Raw genomic sequence first — 23654 nt, 5'->3', positions numbered from 1 at the left:
TGATTTTGTGACTGAAAGGATTTCGTGTTCTAGAATTCTCACTTCAGCTGATTATTTTCTAGAATTTTAAATTGTGTAGTAATTGATGCCCACCAACATTGAAACATCTTTGGGCAGCTCTTTGTAGTGGCTGTAGAATATGCAAGCTGCTAGGCTAGGATAGTTCTTAGATTAGATGGGGTGAATGGATAAAGTCATCCTGTTTGTTGTTGCTGTTCCTAAAATTTCTTCATAATCTCAGGGGCCATAAAATCACTTCTGTTGCTTGTTGGACTTCATTGTTGGTAAAGAGAGTTAGTTCTTGGGATTTAAGCTGTGACAGCAGTTCACTGATTACAGATAACTCATTTGTTTTGAACTCTGCCTTCTCATTATGTTTCCCATTGCATGCATCCCTCATGGCTTAGAAATTCATGTGATGGGGAGAGGAAATCACTCATCCCTACTACATTGAACTGCCTCCCCCACCCCCAGAAACCCCACAGAATATTATGAAGATTTAATTAGGAGATGGAAATTTTTTTAAAAATTTCCATTCATACTGTGGCTCCTTTTATATGTCAGTTTGCTTACTAGTGGCAAGAAGGAAGACTAGATAAATATATAGATAGTCCTGAGAGAGGTCTTAGTGACTGTGAAACCATGATGAAGAGGAAGGTGTATAACTTGTTGAATCTTGTTTTCAGTTTGTTCTTGTGGTAATAATCATGTGAGGAGCCTCCTTAATATCATTCTTTATTCCATCAAATGTACTTGTATCTCAGTAAGATACTTTAAAACTGATTCATCTTTCTCAATGCCGCAGGATCTTCCAGCTTCTCCTGAGCAAATGATTAAGAATTAAATTCCTGAAACATTGATGTAGATATTAAGAGCTGAAGGATCCTATAAGTGATACCTTGCCTTTCCCTACTTATGCTCAGAGCAAATTGAGAGAGACCCAAGAGTCAGGCTGTTGGAGACCAAATTGTCACCATTTTTACTCATTATGCTTTTTAAAGAATATGACCCATGTTAAAAAAAGAAAGAATAGACTTTCTAACACTGTAGTCTAGAAAAAGACAGATTTACTCAGCCATAGAAGGAGTTAGCCAATGGGGGTTGGAGGAGGGTAATCTGGTTGACCCCAAATATTCTTTAGAACCAATCCTGAATTTGGGAGCGTGGATGAGTTTGCTTTTGTGACACTTTGTTATTGACACACTAATGTTTTCCTTTTTCTTACAGGAGACAGATTTTGTCTGTTTTGATGGTGGAAGAGATGATTTTGATAATTATAATGTAGAAGAACTTCTAGGATTTTTGGAATTGTATGATTCTGCAAATGAAGATTCTGAGAAAGCTATAGAAAAAGTGGAACAATTTCCTGAAGTCTCCCAGGACGTTGAACCTGAACCCAAACCAGTAGTAGCAAACTCAGAGCAAATTGAAAGTGCATTCTCACAAAACACTATGGATCTTGAGGAACAAGTTTTGGCTCAGAAGAACCATCCTCATGCAGATAGTCAAACAGATAATGCTCAGGGTGAACAAACTTCATTTGAACCCTTTGAAGAAATACTACAAGATGAATTAAAAGTGCCAGAAAGTGAAAACAACAAAATCAGCAACAGTTCTCAGGTCTCAAACAAACAGAAGACTGATGCTTATACACTTTTGAAAAAAGAAATGACATTAGACTTGAAAACCAAATTTGGCTCTACTGCTGATGCACTTGTGTCTGATGATGAGACGACCAGATTGGTGACTTCATTAGAAGATGATTTTGATGATGAGGAATTGGATGCTGATTATTATGCATTTGATAAGGAAGAAGAGGAGAATGAGGAAAGCTTTGGGGAGCTCCCGTTACTAACCTTTATAAGTGAAGAAGGCATGAAATTCCCAGTGGAGTTTGGAGTGGAGAAATATTCAATAGGTGAAGAGCAGAATTCAAATGAAGAAGATAAGGTTCAGGTAACTCTGCCCCCAGGCATCAAGGATGATGATAAAAATATACTGACAGCCTTAGAGGATACTTTATTTATTGGCACAGGTGGTGACGAGAAAACAGATATGATGGATTTGGGGAATTCTTATTCAGAAGAAGAAAAAGAAGATGAGGAAGCTTTAGTTCCAGATAGAAAACAGAAGAAACCAAAAGCAGCAACAGATTATATTTATCCTGAAAGTGCAAAATATGGTCTTTTTGTGGAAACCTCTAAGACAGATAATGATAAAGAGCCAAAAGTGGACATCGAACTTCATATTAAAGGAAAAGAGACAGATGTTCAGGAGCCTAAGAAGCACCTGATGCAAGATGTTTCAGAATTAGAGGATGAGAAGATAGAAGGGATGATTGCATATACTTCTCCCCAAAGCAATAAGCTCAGCTCATTGCCAGCTGTTGAAAAGGGCAAGGACACATTAAAATCAGCCTTTGAAAACAAAGAGAATGGCCTAAAAGAAGCAGTTATCCATATCTCAATAGACTCAAAAGAAGTGAATGAAGAACTCTCTTCACCTGGAGAGAAGATTTTGGAAGATAGCTTAGAGAATAAATCTCTACATAAAGCTGTAGGGAGTCTGATGACCCAAGAACAGAGTAAACCACCAGAATCCTTGGGTATTGCAACATTCCTGGGAGATAATCAAAATGATGCATCCAAAGATGGAATGGAGGAGCCAGGTTCAGTAAATACACCAACCCTGCACATAGACTCAGTGGAGCATCAACCTCAGGAAATTAAAGAGGGACTAGTTCTGAAAACTGAAAATCAATCTGGATTCTCCTCTCCAGATGGAATTGGTTTGTTAAGAGAACCGGAAGAAGAGGTCCCCAGTCCCGGAAAAAATCTTTCTTGGCAACAAGAGAGAGATGTGATTGTTACAGTTAGTCATGTAAATGAGAAGATAGGGCTCTCCAAGGACGAGGGTAAAGAGCAGTCCTTGGCTGAAGAATTTATTCAGCATAAGGCAACACAGGGGACACAGGAAATTAAAAAAACAGAGCAAACTGACGAGGTAGAAGTACCGGGTCTCCATACCAAAAGGCCAGCAGCAGTAGAGGAGGATTATTATCCCCCTGAAGAGCTACTGGAGGATGAAAATGCTGTAAGTGCAAAACAGTCAAAAGAAAAACATTCTGGGATTCAGAATGTTAACCAGCACGTTCTTGAGAAAGCAATTTTAGAGACTATCAATCCTGATCTAGAAACCAAAGAAAACAAACAAGAAATGAGTATAATTTGGGAGATTTTTAAGAAAAGTGAAACCACAGCCAAAAGGGTAGACATGATGGACAAGGAACGAGGTGATATGGAAATGGGAAAGGAGGAAAGTCCTCTGGCAGATGAGGAAGCCCAGGGACTCTTTGACGGAAGTGATGAGAAAAACACTCAGGCTTCAGGGATAAGTGAAGTATTTCAGGATAAAGATTCTGATAATCTTGAAAAACACAACCCTAAGGAACATCTGAACACTTCAGGGTCTACAGAAAAGGCTACTGGAAAAGAAATCTCAAAAGAGGACCTTGAGGACATAGGGCATATCACGGATGCAGAAAGCCAGGGTCCTGCTTCTGCAGATCTTGAAGATGATATACTCCCACAGAGTCCACATATAGCCCTAAAGCCAGAGCTTAGCGATCAGAAGGAAGACTTGCCCATAATCCGCAGCTTCTTTACAGAACAAAAGTCCTTGCAACGCTTCCTGAAGTACTTTGATGTCCAAGAACTGGAATCCATGTTGCAGGAAATGTCATTAAAGCTGAAGTCGGCACAGCAGGAGAGCCTGCCCTGTAACGTGGAAAAAGTTCTAGATAAGGTCTTCCGTGCCTCTGAGTCACACATTTTGAGCGTAGCAGAGCAAATGCTTGATAATCGTGTGAATGATATTAGAGACATAGGAATAAAGGAAAGTAACATATTTGAAGAGGCTGCCGTGCTTGATGATATCCAATACTTGATCTATTTTGTCAGGTACAAGCACTCCACAGTGGAAGAGACTGCTCCATTGATAACAGCGCCTCCTCTAGAGGAAATCTGGGCTAAAGCTGAAGGTAAATTTCTGCCTGCGGCTTGAGCTGGAGAAAAGGAGTTGTTCCATCCAGGTGTTTTTGTGTATTATTGTAAAGTTCTGTTCAGTTTCCATGTGCCTAAAGGAGAAAGAAGGCTGACTCAGGAGCCCCATATGTTCCTTTATTCATTCTTTTGGGCTAGAGCATGAAAGAACATTGCTTATTCTTTTTTTCCTTTAGGACATTTGGGATTGGTTAGCATGTTCAAAGAGAAATTTTATAAAAAGCTAAAGAGAAAGATATAAATGAGAAACTAATGCACAAAAGTAGACCTGTTAACAGTACAGATTTTATGTTAAAATTATAAAAGGGCTTTATTAAACATAATTTCTTAATCATAAAATATCTGTACTAGATCATGTGGGTGTGGAGTGACTAGCATAACTTTTTTTTTTTTTAGAATTTAATCTCTTTTTATGTGGTGCTGAGGATCGAACCCAGTGCCTCATCTGCACTAGGCAAGTGCTCTGTCACTCAAGCCTAGCCCTAGAATAACTTTTAATGGATAGCTTGCCTGAATTCCCCTCCCCAGCATTTATCTTTTGTGGATACCATGCTATTTCCAGTCTCTTGGGGGAGAGGTCACTTATTCTGGTTTTACTCCACTGGGTTCTAAGGTCCTTGCATTCATATTAATCAAGGATGGAACCAGGATGACAAGCCTTATAATGTAGTGCTTGACACATAGAAGCCTTTCAATTAAATATTCGTCAAACTGACAATGAGCCAATATCCTGATAAAAGCTTTCTGTTTCCTGGTTTCATATTTGATCATCTCTATCCATTGTTTTTCAAAATGAAATATTTCAATTGAGAGTATATGACAAGAATTCCAGAAGGACATAAAGCCATTGGAAAAATTTACTTCCCAAGAATGCAAATTTTACCTGATAATTTGGGGAAGAAAACAGTTGTACATTTAATCAAAGCAGATATATTTTGGATAAGAATGCAAAGTACAAGTGAATGTTCAGGGTAGAATATGAAGCTGTAAAGAGATAATCTTTGCTCTGGATCCTATTGGTCTATGTCCTGAGCTCAGGAAGGAGATAGGTTCACCATTTGGCTCCTAGGTTACTTTGAACATATTTGAAAGGCACATTAGCAAGCTAGACTTACGGAATTCCCTTCTCTATACTGGCTCGGTGAGACCAGCACACTTGTAGATGAAAGAGTTCCTGTTATTTCTGAGCAGAATAGACATTTCACATTTTTGTTCTGGACCAAAATTCTCTTCTGCACATTTATTCATGTGGGTGTATGTTGGTTTGCCAAGGGAAGGTAAGTTATTGAAGCCTCTATCATAAATGTATTTGTTTATGAAATACTTTGAATTAAAGGCTTCTTTATAAATTTGACTGTATAGTTCAGTCATCCTTTAAATGGGATGAAAACAATTAACCCTCCCATATCCTTGCCCAGTTGTTCTCATGGGCGCAATCCAGGACATGGAGGGCAGTGTTGAGGTATCTGGAGCTGTGTGCTGAGGGGGAGTGCTGATCATTGGGCTTAAGTGGGGGTAGATAGTGTCATCCAGCTGGCTCAATGCATTCTTCTCCCCTGTAGAGATGCAGCCACGCCACGAAGATGATTTTCCTAAAGAGAACACAAATCATCTTAATAGAAATCTTCATGAAGAGCCTCGCCTCCTGAGTCATCATTTAAATATGAACCATCCTGAAGAGCCCAGCCTCTTGAGTCAACCTGTGACTGAGGACATGGGTGTCTTAGAAGTGTCTCAGATCCCAAATACTGAGAAAGTAGACCCAGGTAAAGCTTGCCAATTTTTCTCTACAAAGTAGAGGCATTATCATAATGAAGGCTTTCAAGGATATTTGTTGCCAAAGGTACAAAATAGAGCAGCGAGTGATATAGGTACATGTGAGTTCAAAAAAAAATCTCTTAAGTGAGAGAAAATCAAGAATAAAGATGACTAGAAATCAAAAATAGGCCAGAGACTGTAACTCACCTAAAAGCAAATGTTTAGCTATGACTAGCTTGTGTAAACCATTTACAACTAAAATATTATTCTTCAAAGGCCTTATGCTCTAAAACTGTAATTTTCAACCAGACCAACAGCACCAGAAACTCTGGGGGTGGGACCCACAATCTGTGTTTAGCAGGCCTTCCAGGAAAGTCTGGCCTGGTACAAGTTAGCTTGAGAATCACTGTTCATAGTCTCATAAATGCTGTGTTTTTTCTCTTTTCTTCTAAATGGAATGTAATATAGCTCAAGTTCTGTTTTGACTTGCTTCCTGGACATGGTAATTAAACTTTTTCAAATGCAGTCAATCGTCCAGATCTTTTTTTTAATTTAATTTTATTTTTTTATTGGTTATTCAAAACATTACAAAGATTTCACTTACAGGAAACAGTACAGAACTGCAATCCATTTTAGACTGACACTTATGAATACTTCATCATAGTACACAGTATCCAGTGGGAGATGAGAAACAATTTTTCAAAAAAATCCCCAATAATGGCATCAACAGCATTCTACTTTTGTGTTGCTCACTCTCATTTTATCAGTAAATTAGATGATGACTAATTGTTTTATTTTATCCATCCAGTATGGTGCTATGAAGCTATAATTACTGTATTTTGTATTTTTAAAGGTTCTGGTCTGTAAGCATAGCTATAGCATTATCCTGCACCAGTGCAGGGCTTAGCAGCACTGATCCTGACCCCCCCCCCCATCTGCACACACAGAGTGTAGAAGAACTCATAGCAGGGGGGGGATTCAGTTAATTTGAGAACGAATAACATATCAGTTCTCCCATTTTCCAGAAGACATTGCATCCATATATGAACACTACTGACTTATGAACTGTGTTTAACTCCATAAGGTTCTGAAAATGAATCACGCACCATTAAGATTTGTTATTTTCATGCTCCAAAACTTTCAAGATTAGGGAAAACTTGGCTTACAAAATTAAGCATGAATTATTTCCCTGGCCTTTTAGGTTCCACCACAAAATTATGTCAATCACCTTTATAGGTAAAATCTTCCCAAATGTCATTTAATGTGTCTCAGGTGCTGAGATGCTGAGCCAATGGGCAGACTTCACCAGCAGTCAAATTCATAGACCAATAGTGAATGGAGGGCCTGGGGTTGTAGCTCAGTGGTAGAGTGTTTGTCTAACATATGAGGCACTGGGATTGATTCTCAGCACTGCATACAAATAAATAAAATAAAGGTCCATCAAAAACTAAAAAAAAAAAAAATTTAAAAATTAGGCAAAAGCTTAAAAAAATAGTAGTGAATGGAATCTCAGGGTTGAGAAAGACCTTAGAGGCAACTGGTCCAACTTCCTTTTCTTTTTTTTAGAGAGAGAGAGAGAGAGAGAGAGAGAGAGAGAGAGAGAGTTAGTTAGTTTTAATATTTATTTTTTAGTTATCGGCGGACACAACATTTTTTTTTTTTAATGTGGTGCTAAAGATCGAACCCTGGCCTCACGGCCAGACGAGCACACTACTGCTTGAGCCACATCCCCAGCCCAACTGGTCCAACTTCTTAATAACTGCATGTTGGAATCCTAGCTGTTTAATCAAACGTACCCCAGGCTCATGTAACTCATACTGAAATTCCACCCCTATAAGCTCTCAGGTCTAACTGGAATTCTACCTCATTCACAGAGCCTCAATGCAGGTCTGTACCCAATTCCCTTTAGTCTCTCTTGGTATTACTGTGTTCTTTTTAAATAGCTGTCATCTGTCCACTCAATAAATAGTTGTTGAGTATCTCTGCCGGGTGCCAGATGCTGTGTTAAGCCTTGGCTTATTCCACCTGTAAATCTGCAAACCAAGACTCCCTCTCTTTCAGCTTTCCTAAAATTTTTAACACAAAGTTTCACCAGCACTAAATCCATGTTTGTTGAATGTGACCCTGTCTATATATCTCTGGTTTTAAAAATTTTCCTTTAGTAAATATTGTTCTGATAGCAGTTGTATGGCCATGGAAGTAGTGGAGAGTAGACTGGAGATTGTTCATTTTATAATTGAAGGGTCTGACAGCTCTAATTAGGATTTTGAAGTTTTCTTCTCTGTGTTAATTGTCTTTAGGAGAGCCACATATTCCAGGCACTGTGACTCATATATTTAGTGAAACACTCGATGAATATTGAAACTGAAGAGAGACAATTCTTATTCTATAGCATAAAATAAAATAGCCATTTCCCCTTTCAATTTTAGAGCTACTTATAACAGAAGGTACTCCTGTTGATGATGCTGATACAGAAAACCAACTAAAGGAGATAAAGGTGGAAGAGCCAGCAGATGCCACCCTTTTGGACAACATGCTTTCCTTGTTATATTCATACTTGCTTTATTTCACTAAGATGGTAAGTTTGACATAGTTTCTTCAATTAGAATGTTGATTATTTATTAGTTTTTAAGTGGCTTCTTGTCATGAAGTGAAGAACTTAAAATGTCTTTATGAAAATGACTCCTGACCCTTTGAGTAGATAGCTCCTAAAACAAAAGCCATAGAGGTGTGGCTTAATGGCTACTTAGTTTAGCATATGAGGAAGATTTGCTGTCTACCAAGGCTGGACATTTGTACACCTGTAAAAACTTGGTTCTTCCCCTCAGAACCTTTCATTCTGGCAGGGAGATAATAGCATTCACTTGAAACCCAGTAAGATAATGGCAGAAAGAGAGGTATTTATTTGATGGTAGAACATTATTGTCCATAAATGCATTTATTATGGTTGGAAGGGTGATCAATAAGGTCAGAAAGTAGTTGAGATGTGTTTGAAGCACAGGCCAAGGGCAAACAGGAGTGTGACATGTGGTTTGTTGTTGATTAGACAGGCTGGGGTGGAGGATGGTGGGGGAAGCTGGCAGTCAGAAGAAATGTGTTCAGAGAAATGGAAACATGAAGAAAAGGATATTTGGGGAGGCCAGGAGAATGTGAATAGTTGGTGTTGTATAACGTGTGAAGTTGGAGGGGGATGGTCAGTTGGAGAGGCCAGCAAATCTTAAAGGAAGTCATGAGCCAAAGTAGCATTAGACCATTAATAGTGGGGATCCTTAGAAAGTTTTAAGAATGAAAGGAATTAGGTTAGATCTGTTTCTTAGAAAGAGTCACTTAAGGCTGACCTTTCTAAAGAAAATCATGATCCAAACAAGACATTTAATCTGTCTAGAAGCTTATCTAAGCATTTTAGGACTTACCTCCCCCTCATGGTATTTGTTGATGTTGGATTTCTAGAGTTTAATTATAGGAATGAGAAAGCTTTTAGAGCTTGGAGGATAAGATGGTCCTAGGGCCATTGTGACAATAATCCTTCTCAACTAAAGTTGTTTCCTGTAGGTTGTGTTATTTCAAGACTTGTGTAAGAAAAGTGTTGCTGTTGTTTTCCTTGTAAAATGTATAGATTTTGAAGCCAGGTAGATCTGGTTTCAAATTCCAAGGTTATCATTTAGAAGTTTGGACAAATAACTAAACTTTTGAATATCAGATTCCCCATCTGAAAAATGTAGATAATGCTTACTCCAATCATAAGAATTAAGTGATTTGACAAGGTGAAGTGTCTGGTGAGATGTCTGGCAACTTGTAGGGTTTTACCCCCACGCACCCCCTAATTCTCATGTAGGCAGTCAGAGGTGGTATAAAGACAATGAATACCTGGGGAGGAAAGACCGCCAGGGTGGAAAAGATGTGATGGGGAGAAATGAATCATTTTTCAGTTGGCTCCATGTTTGTTCATGGTGGTGGCAGCCACCTGGGTAAGGAGTATGTACAAGCCAGGCAGTTAGAATAATATTTCCAGTGATTAAAGCCCAGTCTTCCACAGTCATAATTTGATTATCAGAATGAATCAACATCACTTGGAAAGTTTACAGCCTCATGATATGGGAAGGATTTCTTTATTCATATTTTTAGGTATGCACAGAGCCCTCCTCTAGGTCTAGGTCGGGGTACACGAATGTGGTGCAGGTATGGTCAGTGATTTTGTGATGATAGGTAAGACATTGACGTGAGTGGCAAAGAAGAGGCACAATGTTACGAGACTGATTTGAAAGGAGCCTTCAAAAAAGCATTTTGATGGCCCAGTATGTACAGGACATTGTGCGAGGACTAAAAGAGTCTAACAGGTGTAAGGCATGATTGTGATTTTTGAAAGCCTTAAGAAAAGGCCTTAACAAATATATGCAAAAATTATGAACAAGTCAATGTAAAATCTTAAACAAGTAGTATGATATCTGATAGGACTGGAGAGTAATAGGCTCTGATGTGTTTGGGAGATGTGCACCAATCAGATTCATTGATCAATGGAATCTTAGTAGAATCTTAGTGTTAGAAGAAACCTTGGAAGGCTCTTAGTCTAGTTTCTCACTCATTGCGGTAATTTTCTTTACTGTGGCCCTGACGAGTAGTTATGAGGCCTGTACACCAGTATTTCCTAGCATGAGTCACTCTCTTACAAGGCTATATGTTCTTCTGTTGTCTAGTTCATTCTTGTATTGACTCCAAATTTTCCTCCACATGATTTCCTCTATAAAATTGAATTCTTTTCTACATAGAAATCCTTTAAATATTTGAAGTTATATGTTAATTTAAAAATTATTTTTCGTATTTTTATCATGGAAACTTTCAAATAGAGCAGAGAGAATAGTAGGGGACTATAGGTAACCATAATATACTGTACATTTCAGAATACTAGAAGATTGTGAAAGTTTTACCATAAATGATGTTTGAGGAGGTAGATATATTTAACCTGATTTAAACTTTACATAATGTATACATGCATCAAAATGTCATGTTACCTACTTCAATAATTATAATGTTTATTTCTATGTACTAATTAAAAAATAAATTTAATTAGAAAAGCTTTAAAGAAAAGCATAGAGAATAGTATAATGAACCCACGGGCCATCACCCAACTTAACAGTAATTCCTTGATAGCCAATATCACTGAGTTTTTTTTTAATTTGTTCTAATTGGTTATACATGATAGCAGAATGCATTTTGATTCATTGTACATAAATGGAACAAAATTTTTCCTAGTTGTACACAACACGTGTAGTAGTCCTACATGTACCTCGGGTAATGAGGTTCATCTCATTCCACCATCTTTTCTATCCCTATGCCCTCTCGCCTGTCCTACCTCCCCTTTGCCCAATCAAAGTTCCTCCATTCTTTCCATGCCCCTTGCCACCCACCTCACCCCCATTATGGGTCAGCATCCACTTTCAGAGAGAACATACAGCTTTTGGTTTTTGGGATTGGCTTACTTCCCTTAGCCTGATATTCCCATTCACCGCAGATGCCATAATTTTTTTCTCTTTTAATGCTATAAGTAACATTTCATTTTGTATATGTACCACAGTTTCTTTATCCATTGATCTGTTGAAGGGTTGTTTCCACAAAACTATGGAATGCTTCACAAATGTGTGTGTCATCCTTGCTCAGGGACCATGCTAATTTTTTCTGTATTGTCCCAATTTTAGTATATGTGCTGCCAAAGCAATCACACTCTGAGTTTTAACAAATGTAGATACCCATGTAAAAACTACCATAATCAAGATATAGAACAGTTTTTTCACTAGAAAAGGGGTTTCCTTGGGATCCTTCCCAGTGAGTTCCTTCACCACCTGTTCCAGGCAACCACTGATAACTTTTTTTTTTTTTAAACTATAGATTCATTTTTCCTACAGTACTATTTCATATATATGCCCCTATAAGTGGACTCATATCTAGGCATGCAATTGCCTCCTACGTTTAATGTATGTTTTTATCTTATGTGATACTGTCAAGCCATGCTAAAAAATGACCACAATCATTTTATACTTCCACCAGCAATTTAGGAGACTTCCACTTGACTTCATCTTCACTAGCACTTGGGCCATTTTAGTGGGTATGTCTTTGTGAGTTTATTTCCTGATAATTAATGATATTGAGTGAACTTTTTTTTTTTGAGATAGGGTCTCACTAACTTGCTTAGGCTCTTGATAAGTTGCCAGACTCAAACTTGGGATCCTCTTATCTCAACCTTCTGAGTTGCTGGGATTAGAGACATGTGCCATCATGCCTGGATCAAATACTTCTTCATGAGCTTGTTGACCATACTGTTTTTGTATGTCAACTCTCTCTGGCTAGCTGGAATCCAGACTTCTCCCAGCTCAGTGCCAACTGTGGGATTGGTTAGCTTATAGTTGTTCTTGGCCCTCGCAGGTACTGCTTAGAATGTAGCCCCAAACTGAAGACCACCTTTATGCAGATTTCTGGAACTCTTTTTCTTTGTGGCTCCCATCTTTCTGGTAGTTTTCTCTACATGTTTTTGGCTGCTTAATCTCCTGGAACTCTGGTCTCTTTCTCCTCAGTGAGACTGTTAGGTCCCATTTGGGTTCCCCTTCCCAAACTGATGTCTAGAGGGTGCCTCAAGGTAGAATGCTCACCTATTTGTTCTCCTGCTCTTAGGGGTGACAGTTGCATGTCCCTTGTGGCTTTCTATCTGAAAAATAGCTCTTTAAAAATATATTTTGACTGGGCATGGTGGCACATGCCTTAATATCCTAGTGGCTCGGGAGGCTGAGAGAGGATCACAAGTTCAAAGCCAGCCTTAGCAAAAGTGAGGTTCTAAGTAACTCAGTGAGACCCTGTCTCTAAATAAAATACAAAATGGGGCTGAGACTGGGGATGTGGCCCAGTGATCAAGTGCTCTTGAGTTCAATCCCTGGTACCAAAAATAATAATAATAATAATGATAATAATAATATATATATTCCAACTTTCTGGTTGCTTTCAGTGGGAGAACAAGTCTCATATAAGTTACTATCTATTGATTTCTCCTTTTGTTGTAACTTTTTGCAATAATTGAAAAAAATATGTTTGTGGGACTTCTAGGATATATTGTAGTTTTGGTGAATAAATGACATCCCCCTGGTACAACAATTTAACCTGTTTTCTCTATTGCCTTTTTTTTTTTTTGGGTGGTGGTGCTGGGGATTGAACCTCGGGCTCCATGCATTCTAGGCAAGTGCTGAGCTAACAACCTCAGCCTCTCTCTGTTGCTTTATATTTCTTGGAAATTGGTAGTCAGGTTTAGGTTCAATTCTGTTTCTTATGAAAACTTAATAGGAAATATTGCATTGACATATGCATGTCCTCTCCTTTGATGTTGACTACTAGTCAACAGTGACATTGGTGAGATTTGCTAATATATTATAGGTTGCAAAATAGCAATGGTCTGAGTTGCTGGGATTTTTCGTTCTTCATTTAAAGGCTGGGATGCCTACACAAATAAAAATTTGATTATTCTTTTTTTTGGGGGGGGTACTGGGGATTAAACTCAGGGGCACTTGGCTAGTGAGCCATATCCCCAGCACTATTTTGTATTTTATTTATATACAGTGTTTCACTGAGTTGCTTAGCAATTCCCTTTTGCTGAGGCTGACTTTGAACTTGCTATCCTCCCTCCTCAGCCTCCCTAGCTACTGGGATTACAAGTGTGTGCCAAGGCGCCTGGCTATGATTGATTATTCTTTACACAGATATTTGGTTTGTATAGTTAAGGCAGGAGATAAATATTTGATTCCTTTTCTTCATTTAAACACTTTTCAGAATAGTAAGGTATTCTTCTAGCTTATCAAATGATACCCAAAGGGGCTTGAAATCTTTTTATTGTTTCATTGTTTTTATTTGTTGCCATAAAATTAATTAGTTCTTTCATATATTTAAGTTTTTGTCTTAAATGAATTTTTTAAATTATAAAAACCAGGTTATCTAAGAGAAAAGAATGATCCAGAGGGATTCTAGCCAGGTTTTAGACAATGTGATGATATAGGGCCTGTTACAAACTGGAAATGAATGCTCAATTTAAAGTATTTAGATTCAGGCTGGGGTTGTGGTTCAGTGGTAGAGCGCTTGCCTAGCATGCATGAGGCACAGGGTTAGGGTTAGGGTTAGGGTTAGGTTTAGGGTTATGGTCAGGGTTAGGGTTAGGGTTAGGTGTTCGATCCTTAGCACCATATAAAAACAAAATAATGTGTCCACCTGAAACTAAAGATACATAAATAAATTTTTTAAAAATATTTAGATTCATTATACTTGAAAACACTGCAAGTGAACAAAAAATATGAGACTGCCAGTATCCTTTCTCTTGAAGAAGCTATTGGAAAATATTGAGGAGGTGGATTTCTGATGAGGAGGTTGGTTTAGAATTGCCATGATTCTTTGTGACTGTTTTGTTATAAATTTAAGGTTTCCCATTTCTTCTAATTTGTCTGTTTCAGCTGTTTACTACATTGCCTGATGAGTATCAACCTGGGCCTGATTTTTATGGACTACCATGGGAGCCTGTAGTTTTCACTGTTTTCTTTGGATTGGTATCCTTTGTCATTTTCTTTTGGAGAACTGTTCTTGTTGTGAGTAAATTAACTTACTTATACCTTAGCACATAAGCACAAGGATTATTTTATATAGTCACTGCCCCCCTTTTTTCCTTTTCAGTTGCTAAAACACAAATTAGTGATTTAAGTCAAACTAACCTTATAAAATAATTTAGTGTGGGTGCAGCTGGTAGAACTGGTAATTCTTACAGCCGTCCTGACCAGTAGTTTCATACATATCAGAAGTCTTAAAAGTGGGATAAAAGATGGGATAGGTTAGATAAATATCATTTTATGTAGCATATATGTCTAGTAATCTATATTAAAGAAATAACTATGCTTTGAAAATTTTGGTAATGTTTTTCAGTGGAACAGTGTATTAGATTGAAGACTTAGCACAACATAATTCATTTAGGGGTTATTGTATGTTCGCTTAATGGAATAGTAGGCAGATTTATCTATTTCAAAGCTTTGAGGTACAGAAAATGCTCACAATTAAATGTGAAGTGGAAAAAAAACCCAGAAACTAAGATTTAAATGTTGATGAACTGTATGTTAATATAAACACATATAAACAGGGGGAAATGCTACAAAGAAATACAGTAAAATGAGAAAAAGGAGATGAGATAATTTTTCCAGTCTTTTATATATTCAGAAAATACCTTTTTATTTGGAAGTATAGATTATGTGTTGTCCAAAAATCCATTAAATGTTTTGTTTATTAAGTCTTTTTTTTTCTGAGCAGAATTTGTCTCTGTGTATGTGTGTACATATATGTATAAGCGTATATATATAAGCTTATACATACTTATGTTTGTACTGTAGGTCATTCTGTTTCATAGTTATTTAACATAATTGGAAGAAAATTATTTTAGGTAAATGGACTTTGCATATGAAAAGCCTAACAGTTAAAGAGGCCAAAAGCATTGGATACAAATCTTTTCAAATCTGAGTGTTCTTTTTCTGATTTCTTAATTATATCAGACATATCATTGTTAAGATAAGTTTCCTCTCCTTGTACAATTGAGTGTAAAATCTCTTAAAAAGTATTCCCTTCTTAAATAGAAGAATCATTTGCCTGGATTCCTGTGAGGAATTTTCTAATCTCATTGAACTTTTTCTCAGCTAAAAGGAAAAAGGAAATAGAAGGATAAAGAGAAGGGAAAAACATGAAAACACTTTATATTTCTCTCTTGTTTCTTTCATTTCAAGAACCCCAGTACCTGTTTCTCTTTTCACTAGGTTATGTGGGATCTGGTTCCTAGCTGTTGCTCCTCAGTTTCAGCATTTGACTTTGGAGCTTTAGTCTCTTCCTTAGATGACTGCTTTTATGCTACTTCCCATTTTCCTCTGTTGTCATTTTGAGTAAAAGGTTAGCAAGGCTATGACATTAAAGAAATGCCATTTCTTTCTGTGTTGGAGTTTTCTGAATGCAATTTCCTATTACGAAGATTCCATGGATGATCCATGGACACATCTGAGTATCCCATCACCATTTATAACATTTGAAAGGACAAGTATATGCTAAGTTACAAAGAAATTTAGTGATGTTTTTTAAAAATTTCTGCTTAGGTTTTATTATCAGGCAGTTTATTGCTGTCTTTAGGAAATGATTGTTTTTGTCCTTTCCAGAATATGTTAATTGTCATTTCTCTTGTTGCTTGTGCATTTTCTTCTAGCAGTCTTCCCTTTCAGATTTCTTGCTATATATTTAGTGGTTTGTAGAAATAAGATGATGTAGCCTCTTAGTTTCTAAATTCAGCCAATAGCCAAATTTAAATTGGAGTTCTAAGATGTTTTCTGGTGAGTGAAAGTGGCATATCTTAGTACAAAGATTATGCCTTTAATATTGTTTCCTCAGATTCCTTTTGAATAGTCATTGTTTCTAGACTTTATCCTGGTTATTTAGAATTCTCAAGTAAATGATTTTGAGTACACACACACACACACACACACACATACACACACACATCTTTACTGTGAAATAAGGTACACATCTTAGTGTTTTTATGTCAGAGCCTATTTATGAAATGTCACTACCAATTAAATTTAAAATGCTTGTTAACCTTTATTTATTTTTAATCCTATAAATTTATTATTCTGAACAAGAATGTTATTAAATTCTCACTTGGTTATGATTCTGACTGTTGTTTTAGGAATGCTGTTTCTATTGAGCATATGTTTGACATCAAATTTAATCTTTTTTCTCTCCTCTAGGTAAAAGATAGAGTATATCAAGGTAAATTTTTAGGTTTCTTAAACTTGTATTGTATTGGTGTTTGATGTGTGTTTTATGTATGTTAGAAGTAGATACAGTGACTTTTAATGTCTATTACTTTTTTAACTCCTGAAAATTTTACTATTCCTAGGTTGCTAGCATGGATAACTGAATAGATGATGATGGTTCCAACTCTGAGATAGGAGATAAAGAGGAGGAACAAATTGTGGATAGGGAGATGATAAGTTTTAATTTGGGGCAGATTAACTTTGAATATTGATGTAATGCAGATGTATTACATTTGAAGAGTATTTCTATGCTAATGATTTAATCATGCATTAAGTAATTGAGTAGATAATTTAAAGAATGTTAATGTGAATCAGTATGCTTTCATTTCTGTTTTTCTTTGCAAAGAATTAAATGATTCCATTTTCTGAAAAGAAAGTGTTTTGAGAAGGGAGGAATATCAAGCTACAACACTTTACTGTATTTCCCATCTGTGAAATAAGCTTAAATTAAAATATTATTTTGGATGGGAGGGGTACCTGGGATTGAACTCTGGGGCACTCTACTGAGCCACATCCCCAACCCCCTATATTTAGAGACCAAGTCTCACTTAGTTGCTTAGTGTCTCGCTCTTGCTGAGGCTGGCTTTGAACTTGGGATCCTTCTGGCTCAGCCTCCTGAGCCACTGGGATTACAGGTGTGCACCACCGCACCCAGCAAAATATCATTGTTCTTATATTTTTCTTAAATTTTAATAATTTTATACTCTTATTGCTAATAAGCATAGATTGCTTTTTAAAAGCATAATAGTTATGCTAAGAAGTATTTCCTCATAGTACCATATAACATGTCTTTGCTTTTAGTAGATTGAGTAATTGAATTTCATTTAGTGATTATAATAATCTTGTGTATTTTCCCCTTTTAGTCACTGAACAGCAAATTGCCCAAAAGATAATCAATTTCATGAAAGAAGATGAAGAATTGATACAGAAATTTTCAAAGTATGAACAGAAGGTATAATTATTTTTTTGTTTCTTTCTCCCTTGGTTCTAGCTTGAATCATTTCTACCTGTTTTAATTTAAAAATCGTATTTTAAAATTTTTATTTCATTATTTTCTACAAATCATCCAAATTCTAAGCAGTCATATGTATTAAGTACTGCTTTCTTTTGGAAAGGGTCACTTGTCTGGAAGTAACTTGTATAGTAGCACTATAATTTGTGTATCTTAATTCTGAATGTTTTATTTACATAGATGAAGGAATCAAAGAAACAGATCCAAGAAACCATGAAACAAAATATGATTCTTTCTGATGAAGCAACTAAATATAAGGTAAAAATCCCTTCTTTGGGGGGAATTACATTCTAAACTCAAAAGTAAATGTAATGAGTGAGTAATCTTGACACCTTTTTTCCCAGGATAAAATAAAGCTTCTTGAAAAAGCTAAAGAATTTCTGGATGAGAGAGCTAAAAGTCTTCATGTTATGTTAGAATCTGAAAGAGAACAGAATGCTAAGTATCATGACTTGGTAAGAGTTTTGCTGCTAAGTGTTGCTGTAATTTGGCTTTTGAAATATTTTGTAAAATTGGTTAAGTTGAACTTAGTCCAGCTGTTAACTAAAGCAAGATTAGGAGTCAAGGAAGTTGAACCCACTTCTGTGCCCATTTTGTGGAACTTTTAAGTACTGATACAACAAGTTATTTTTATGGGCCTAAGAAATATTTTTATTCTCAACCTTGGATAATTTTCATATTGCTTTGCTCTGCCCTTGGAAACATGCAGATCAACTAAAAAACTATTGTCCAATTGAACAGTATTTGTTTACTTTTTACTTGAAAGAGTAATGAATTAATCAATTTTCTGTACTTAAAAAAATTTACTTACATATTTCATTTTCAATTTCTATAAGTTTCTGTAATTACATAAAAGTTGCAAAAGATAGTAGAGAGTGTGTTCTGAAATATCCTACCCCCAAGTAAGCTTGATCACCTAGCTGAGGTAGTATTTATCAGATTTCTCCACTGTAAAAATTCTTTCCAATCCTTTTCATATTATATTCTTTGGAAGTTACCATGCACAGCCCACGGTTAAAGTATGAAGAGTTACGAGCTCAGGATGCAGCTCATGGTAGAGCACTTGCCTAGCATGCATGAGGCCCAGGATTCAATCCCAGGCATTGCAAACAAAGATTGCAGAGTTATGTCCACTTCCTTAAGGAGCGAATATCTTTATAAATTTTTTGGAATTCTTCTGTATGTGAGATTAGTCTATTCTCCCTTAAATTTTATTATTTTTTACTTCAGATAAGAAAATTTTAAAAATGATCTTGGGAAATTTTTTTCTCTATCACTAGAAAAAAAATTACTAATTTGAACTGGTTTATTTGAAACAGTAATTAATTAATTTTCTATGCTTTAAAACATTTTATTATTGCATTATGATTTTCTATACTTTGACCTTTTTTTCTGGTTATCTCATAAACAGTAAGGTTGTGGATGCCATGAAATATTTATGACTTCATTTTTCCTCATCTCTTTCAGTTCTTGATTTTTTGCTTAGTCCAAAGCTGGATCCCCTGCATTTACCTGAAATGTAATGGGATGGCTTGACAAATATTTTGTTGTGTTCATCTTTTTTAGTATATATATGTGTGTACACACACACACACATACACACACACACACACACACACACACACACACACACACATCACCATTTCTACTGAAATCCTAATGCATATTTTGTGTTCTGTTTTCACCTGGCAGATAATGGAAAATAAGAAATCTATAGAGAAGCTTAAAGATGTCATTTCAGTGAATACTTCTGAATTTTCAGAGGTAAAGCTGCCAACTCTTGCTAATGGGATAGTTGGCATAATGGGATATTAATACTACATCTTAGTTTTGTTGCGGACCAAAAATTTGAAGTGTGCTAAAATGTGCAAAAAATGAGAACTATATGATGTCTGGTTTGGGAAAGTATAACTTTGTTTTTTCTTTGGAATTAATTCACTAACTCTAGTGTTTTGCATTAGCTTCAAATTGTCTTTAATGAAGCTAAGCTTCGTGAAGAGAAGGTGAAGTTGGAATGCTGTCAGCTTCAGGAAAAAAATACCATGCTTACGAAGACGAAAGAGCAGGTAAAGAAAATTTGATGTCATACATAATGTAAACTAGAGAAGTGAATATCATTATCTTGTATCTTTCTTGGATCTGTTTCTGAGGTAAGGAATATTCATGTAGGACCTTTTCTAGATATGCAAAGTTTAAACATGCTCCCTAAATTGAGTGCATATATATGTTCTCCATCTGTTTTGGATTTTTGGATTATTGCTTTTCTTATCAAATGTCAATCAGTTATTATCTTGCATAGCCTCAATGAAACTTTTTAAACCAGAAAATTAAGTATTTTATGATCCTCTTTTGAGTAGTTACTGATTCACTGGCCAAGGGAAGATTACATAATAAGGAATCTAAATTTAGGAGACAGTCATATGTGCCCAGCCATTCCTGCTGGAGGTAAATTATTTGAATTGACAGCAATTTTCTGGGGAATGCAATAAACAGGGTCAACTTCCTGAGAGCTCTGATGTTCTTACTGCAGCTGTGAGAGTTGGGGCCACTCGGCCCTCTTCCTTAACCAAGGTCTCAACCCCCTCGATTGAGGCAGGCCACCGAGGAGTATGGTTCTCTATTTCTTTGTCTAAGTCTTGTAGTCTTGATGTATCCAGTGCAAAACCCCTCCCTAACCCACAGGAATTCATGTGTTTTGACTTTTCAGTTGCAGCAGGAAGTCAAAGACTGGAGTACATCACATGCTGAACTCAGTGAACAAATCAAATCATTTGAGAAGTCCCAGAAAGATTTACTTGTAGCTCTTAATCACAAAGATGATACTATTAATGTAAGTTTATACTCCAAATACATGTTTCATCTCATGAATTCTCCTGAAATCTTCTGAATTAAAATCGAGAGTCTTCCAACCTTTTGCTTCTTTTCTAGGTTTTGACTAATTATATCACACAGTTGAATCGGTTACGATGTGAATCTGAATCTGAGGATCAAAATAGAGAAGATGAGTCAGATGAATTAACCAATGGAGAGGTAGCAGGTAAGATCAGTCTCAGGGAGGTTGAATCCTTTTTTTGCTTTCCTGTCTTTAATTAAGCATTTATACAGATGCCACTTTTCAGCTGGCTGATTTTCTTCTTAAGCTTCATATCACTGGATCTATAGATATGTCTGTTGCATTGGCAGAGGTGGGTTGCTGGGGTATAATGTAGCAATAGGCATGTGAAGAACACTGACTTTTTCTATCCCATTGAAAACTAGTAAGTACACTGAAGCTATAATAGTCATATCCTATACAATACTTAGATTATTGAACATTGTACAGTAAGAGAAATTTGTTTCTTAACTTATGCAGATGATAGTTGATTTTGATAATCATCATCTCTATGGCTCTGTGGTTTTAAGGTCCACAGTCAGTCTTAAGAGTCCGGAGGTAGTTGGAACCATAAACTAAGGCTGTGAGAACAGAGGCTAGAGACTATCAGAAAGCTAGAGAGAGGGAGTGTAACAGTGTTTACTGATGAGGAAAGTATTTCAAACCACACCTGGTAGTAGATTCAGGGAGAAAATAGAGGATTGAATCTTTCTAAATAAGACACTTACTTGTTCAGGTGAAGATAGATCTGAGAGAGAAGAAAAGCTTTTATCTTACAAGAATAGCATAGATAACATTTTAGTTGTGCAAACTAGAAATTCACCTTTTTTTGTTTTGTTTTTAAGACAGACACAGTACTTTTATTTATTTTTATGCTGAGGATCAAACTCGGTGCCTCACACATACTAGGTGAGCACTCTACCACTGAGCCACAACCCCAGCCTGAAATTCACCTCTCTCTCTTGTTTTTTTTAAATCTAAGCTTGCAATTCTCTTAAAAGTCATTAGTCTAATCAGTTTAGGTATTCAATTGATTTTTTTTTCTTCTGGTGTTTGAACACAATCATTATTTAGTTTGGGGAAGTTAGGAGAATATAGAGTTAAAAGTAAGGAAAGAAAAAGCTAAAGTCTTTTGTTTTTTAGGTGATCGGAATGAGAAGATCAAAGATCAAATTAAGCAGATGATGGATGTCTCTCGGGTATAGTTCTTTGTAAGAGTCCCATAGTGCCTGTGAATTCTTCCTGTGCCTCACTTTTAAGAATACCTCTCTTTTCTGCAATTTTTAGACACAAACTACAATATCAGTAGTTGAAGAGGATCTAAAACTTTTACAACCTAAGCTAAGAGCCTCAATGTCCACAAAATGTAATCTAGAAGGTGGGTTCTTCTTGAGAAGAAATTGCCATGTTGGAAAGACTTAAAATTTTATTGGAAAGATAAAGAATGGCTTCTTGCTTTCATGCTTCTTACTTTTCTTGGCACTACTCCCTCAAACAAGTTCTTAAGTCCTTGTACACATATAGAGATAAGCTGTTTTATCCTTTACAGACCAAATAAAGAAATTAGAAGAAGGTGACTGCAATTCACTACAGTCTTCTAAAGTTGGACTGGAAGAGGAATGCAAAACTCTAAGGCAGAAAGTGGAGATTTTAAATGAACTCTACCAGAAAGATGAGATGGCAATACAAAAGTAAGATTTTCATTGTTTGTTATTGTTATCACTGTGTGAACTAATAGATAATTTTATCTTTTCTTAAGATTATTTACAATTTCTTCTAGTTGTAATAAGTAGAGATTTGTCTTTTTTCCTTTGTGTTTTGTTTCCTATAAGTTGCATTTTTCTTTCCATCGTCAGTCTTAAGAGTCCTGAGGTAGTTGGAACCATAAACTAAGGCTGTGAGGACATCGTAATCAATTGTCAAATTCATATGAAGGCAGGAAGTGGTAAAATGGTATTAACAGTCACTGATGTGGAAATACCTCTCAAAGTTCTAGACCCTTTCTATGATCCCCCTATTTATTTTAATTACCTTTCATTGTGATCAGTTATGTAATTCTAATGTTTTGAACTTGTATCTCTAACTCTGGACCTTTAAAAACACTGAGTGATTTTGGAATGACATGTTTTAGTAGAATAAAAACTTCAAAAAGGAATAATATTTACTTATTGATGGTACAAGTTTTGTACTTGAATATCTCAGATGTTCACACAAAATTGAACTGTGGCAAGGACCTTAGGAGTTATGATTACAGAAGTACTTGTTTGTAGTATGTATTTATATATTAATCTTCTCAGTGTGGAGCTAGTTATTTTTTGAAAGTTCATTTGAAGTTTTTAATCCACAAAAATACTTGAATTCTCTAAAAATAGGTTGTGTCAGATTTTATTTGTTTGCACCTGATTTTACTCTTTGGCATATATATATATGTATGTATGTATGTATGTATGTATGTATGTGTGTGTGTATATATATATATATATATATATATATATATATATATATATATATATATATTGTAAAGCAAAGACAGACCTTCTTACAGACCTAACTATTTTTAGGTATTTTGACTTCTGTTGCCTAATTAATGCATTAAATATTGAAACCTTTCCATTAACTTTTCTAAAATTCTGTGATCTCCAAGCGACCTTTTTAGAATCTCAAATTTTTGTTCAGGCCAGTTCTAAATTCTTGGCCTGTTTCAAAGAAACATTTCTCATTTTATCACTTTTTTTTAAAAGAACACTTGTTTTCTCTGTCCCTACTAGTAATCTGAATGACCTAAATGGCAATTAATTTTCTTTGTAATGCAATTAAATTGTAGCACTATTTTTCTCAACTCCTCCAAAATTTATTCAGTCATCATCTGTGGTTTGTACTCTTTTTACTCATCCCCAGGTACTATGTTAGTTCATGCCTCTGTCATCTTTTCTGTTTCTAACCTAGATCATCTGTCTTCATTCTCCATTTTTTATATTTGTATATAACTTATTTCAAATTCTTAGTAGTTTTCTCTATAGCCGCTTGAGTGGACTTTCTAAAATATAAGTCTGTCCATGTCAATATGTGCCTGTGGTTTATGAAGAATTTGC

At 36.0% G+C, this 23654-nt stretch overlaps 1 protein-coding gene and 1 non-coding gene across 2 annotated transcripts in view; one reads left to right on the top strand and one right to left on the bottom strand.

The window, feature by feature from the left end:
- The window catches only part of LOC143389688 (transport and Golgi organization protein 1 homolog), a 39789-nt gene that overhangs the window by 6635 nt on the left and 9500 nt on the right, over nt 1-23654 (top strand). The window contains exons 4-18 of the mRNA XM_077108379.1: nt 1228-4039; nt 5624-5827; nt 8249-8397; nt 14297-14428; nt 16610-16631; nt 17542-17630; nt 17871-17948; nt 18035-18145; nt 19383-19454; nt 19652-19756; nt 20398-20520; nt 20619-20727; nt 21706-21761; nt 21850-21940; nt 22112-22253. Of these exons, the coding sequence (XP_076964494.1) occupies nt 1228-4039; nt 5624-5827; nt 8249-8397; nt 14297-14428; nt 16610-16631; nt 17542-17630; nt 17871-17948; nt 18035-18145; nt 19383-19454; nt 19652-19756; nt 20398-20520; nt 20619-20727; nt 21706-21761; nt 21850-21940; nt 22112-22253 (4295 nt within the window). The remainder of the gene's footprint in view (nt 1-1227; nt 4040-5623; nt 5828-8248; nt 8398-14296; nt 14429-16609; nt 16632-17541; nt 17631-17870; nt 17949-18034; nt 18146-19382; nt 19455-19651; nt 19757-20397; nt 20521-20618; nt 20728-21705; nt 21762-21849; nt 21941-22111; nt 22254-23654) is intronic.
- LOC143386472 (U6 spliceosomal RNA) lies at nt 11430-11536 on the bottom strand. Its single transcript, XR_013089585.2, has one exon. It is a non-coding gene; the product is annotated as a U6 spliceosomal RNA (small nuclear RNA).

This window comes from Callospermophilus lateralis, unplaced genomic scaffold (assembly GCF_048772815.1).
Source record: "Callospermophilus lateralis isolate mCalLat2 unplaced genomic scaffold, mCalLat2.hap1 Scaffold_63, whole genome shotgun sequence".
Classification (NCBI taxonomy): domain Eukaryota; kingdom Metazoa; phylum Chordata; class Mammalia; order Rodentia; family Sciuridae; genus Callospermophilus; species Callospermophilus lateralis.
The sequence above is the reverse complement of the archived record's forward strand: the minus strand, read 5'-3'. Positions and strand labels throughout refer to the sequence as shown.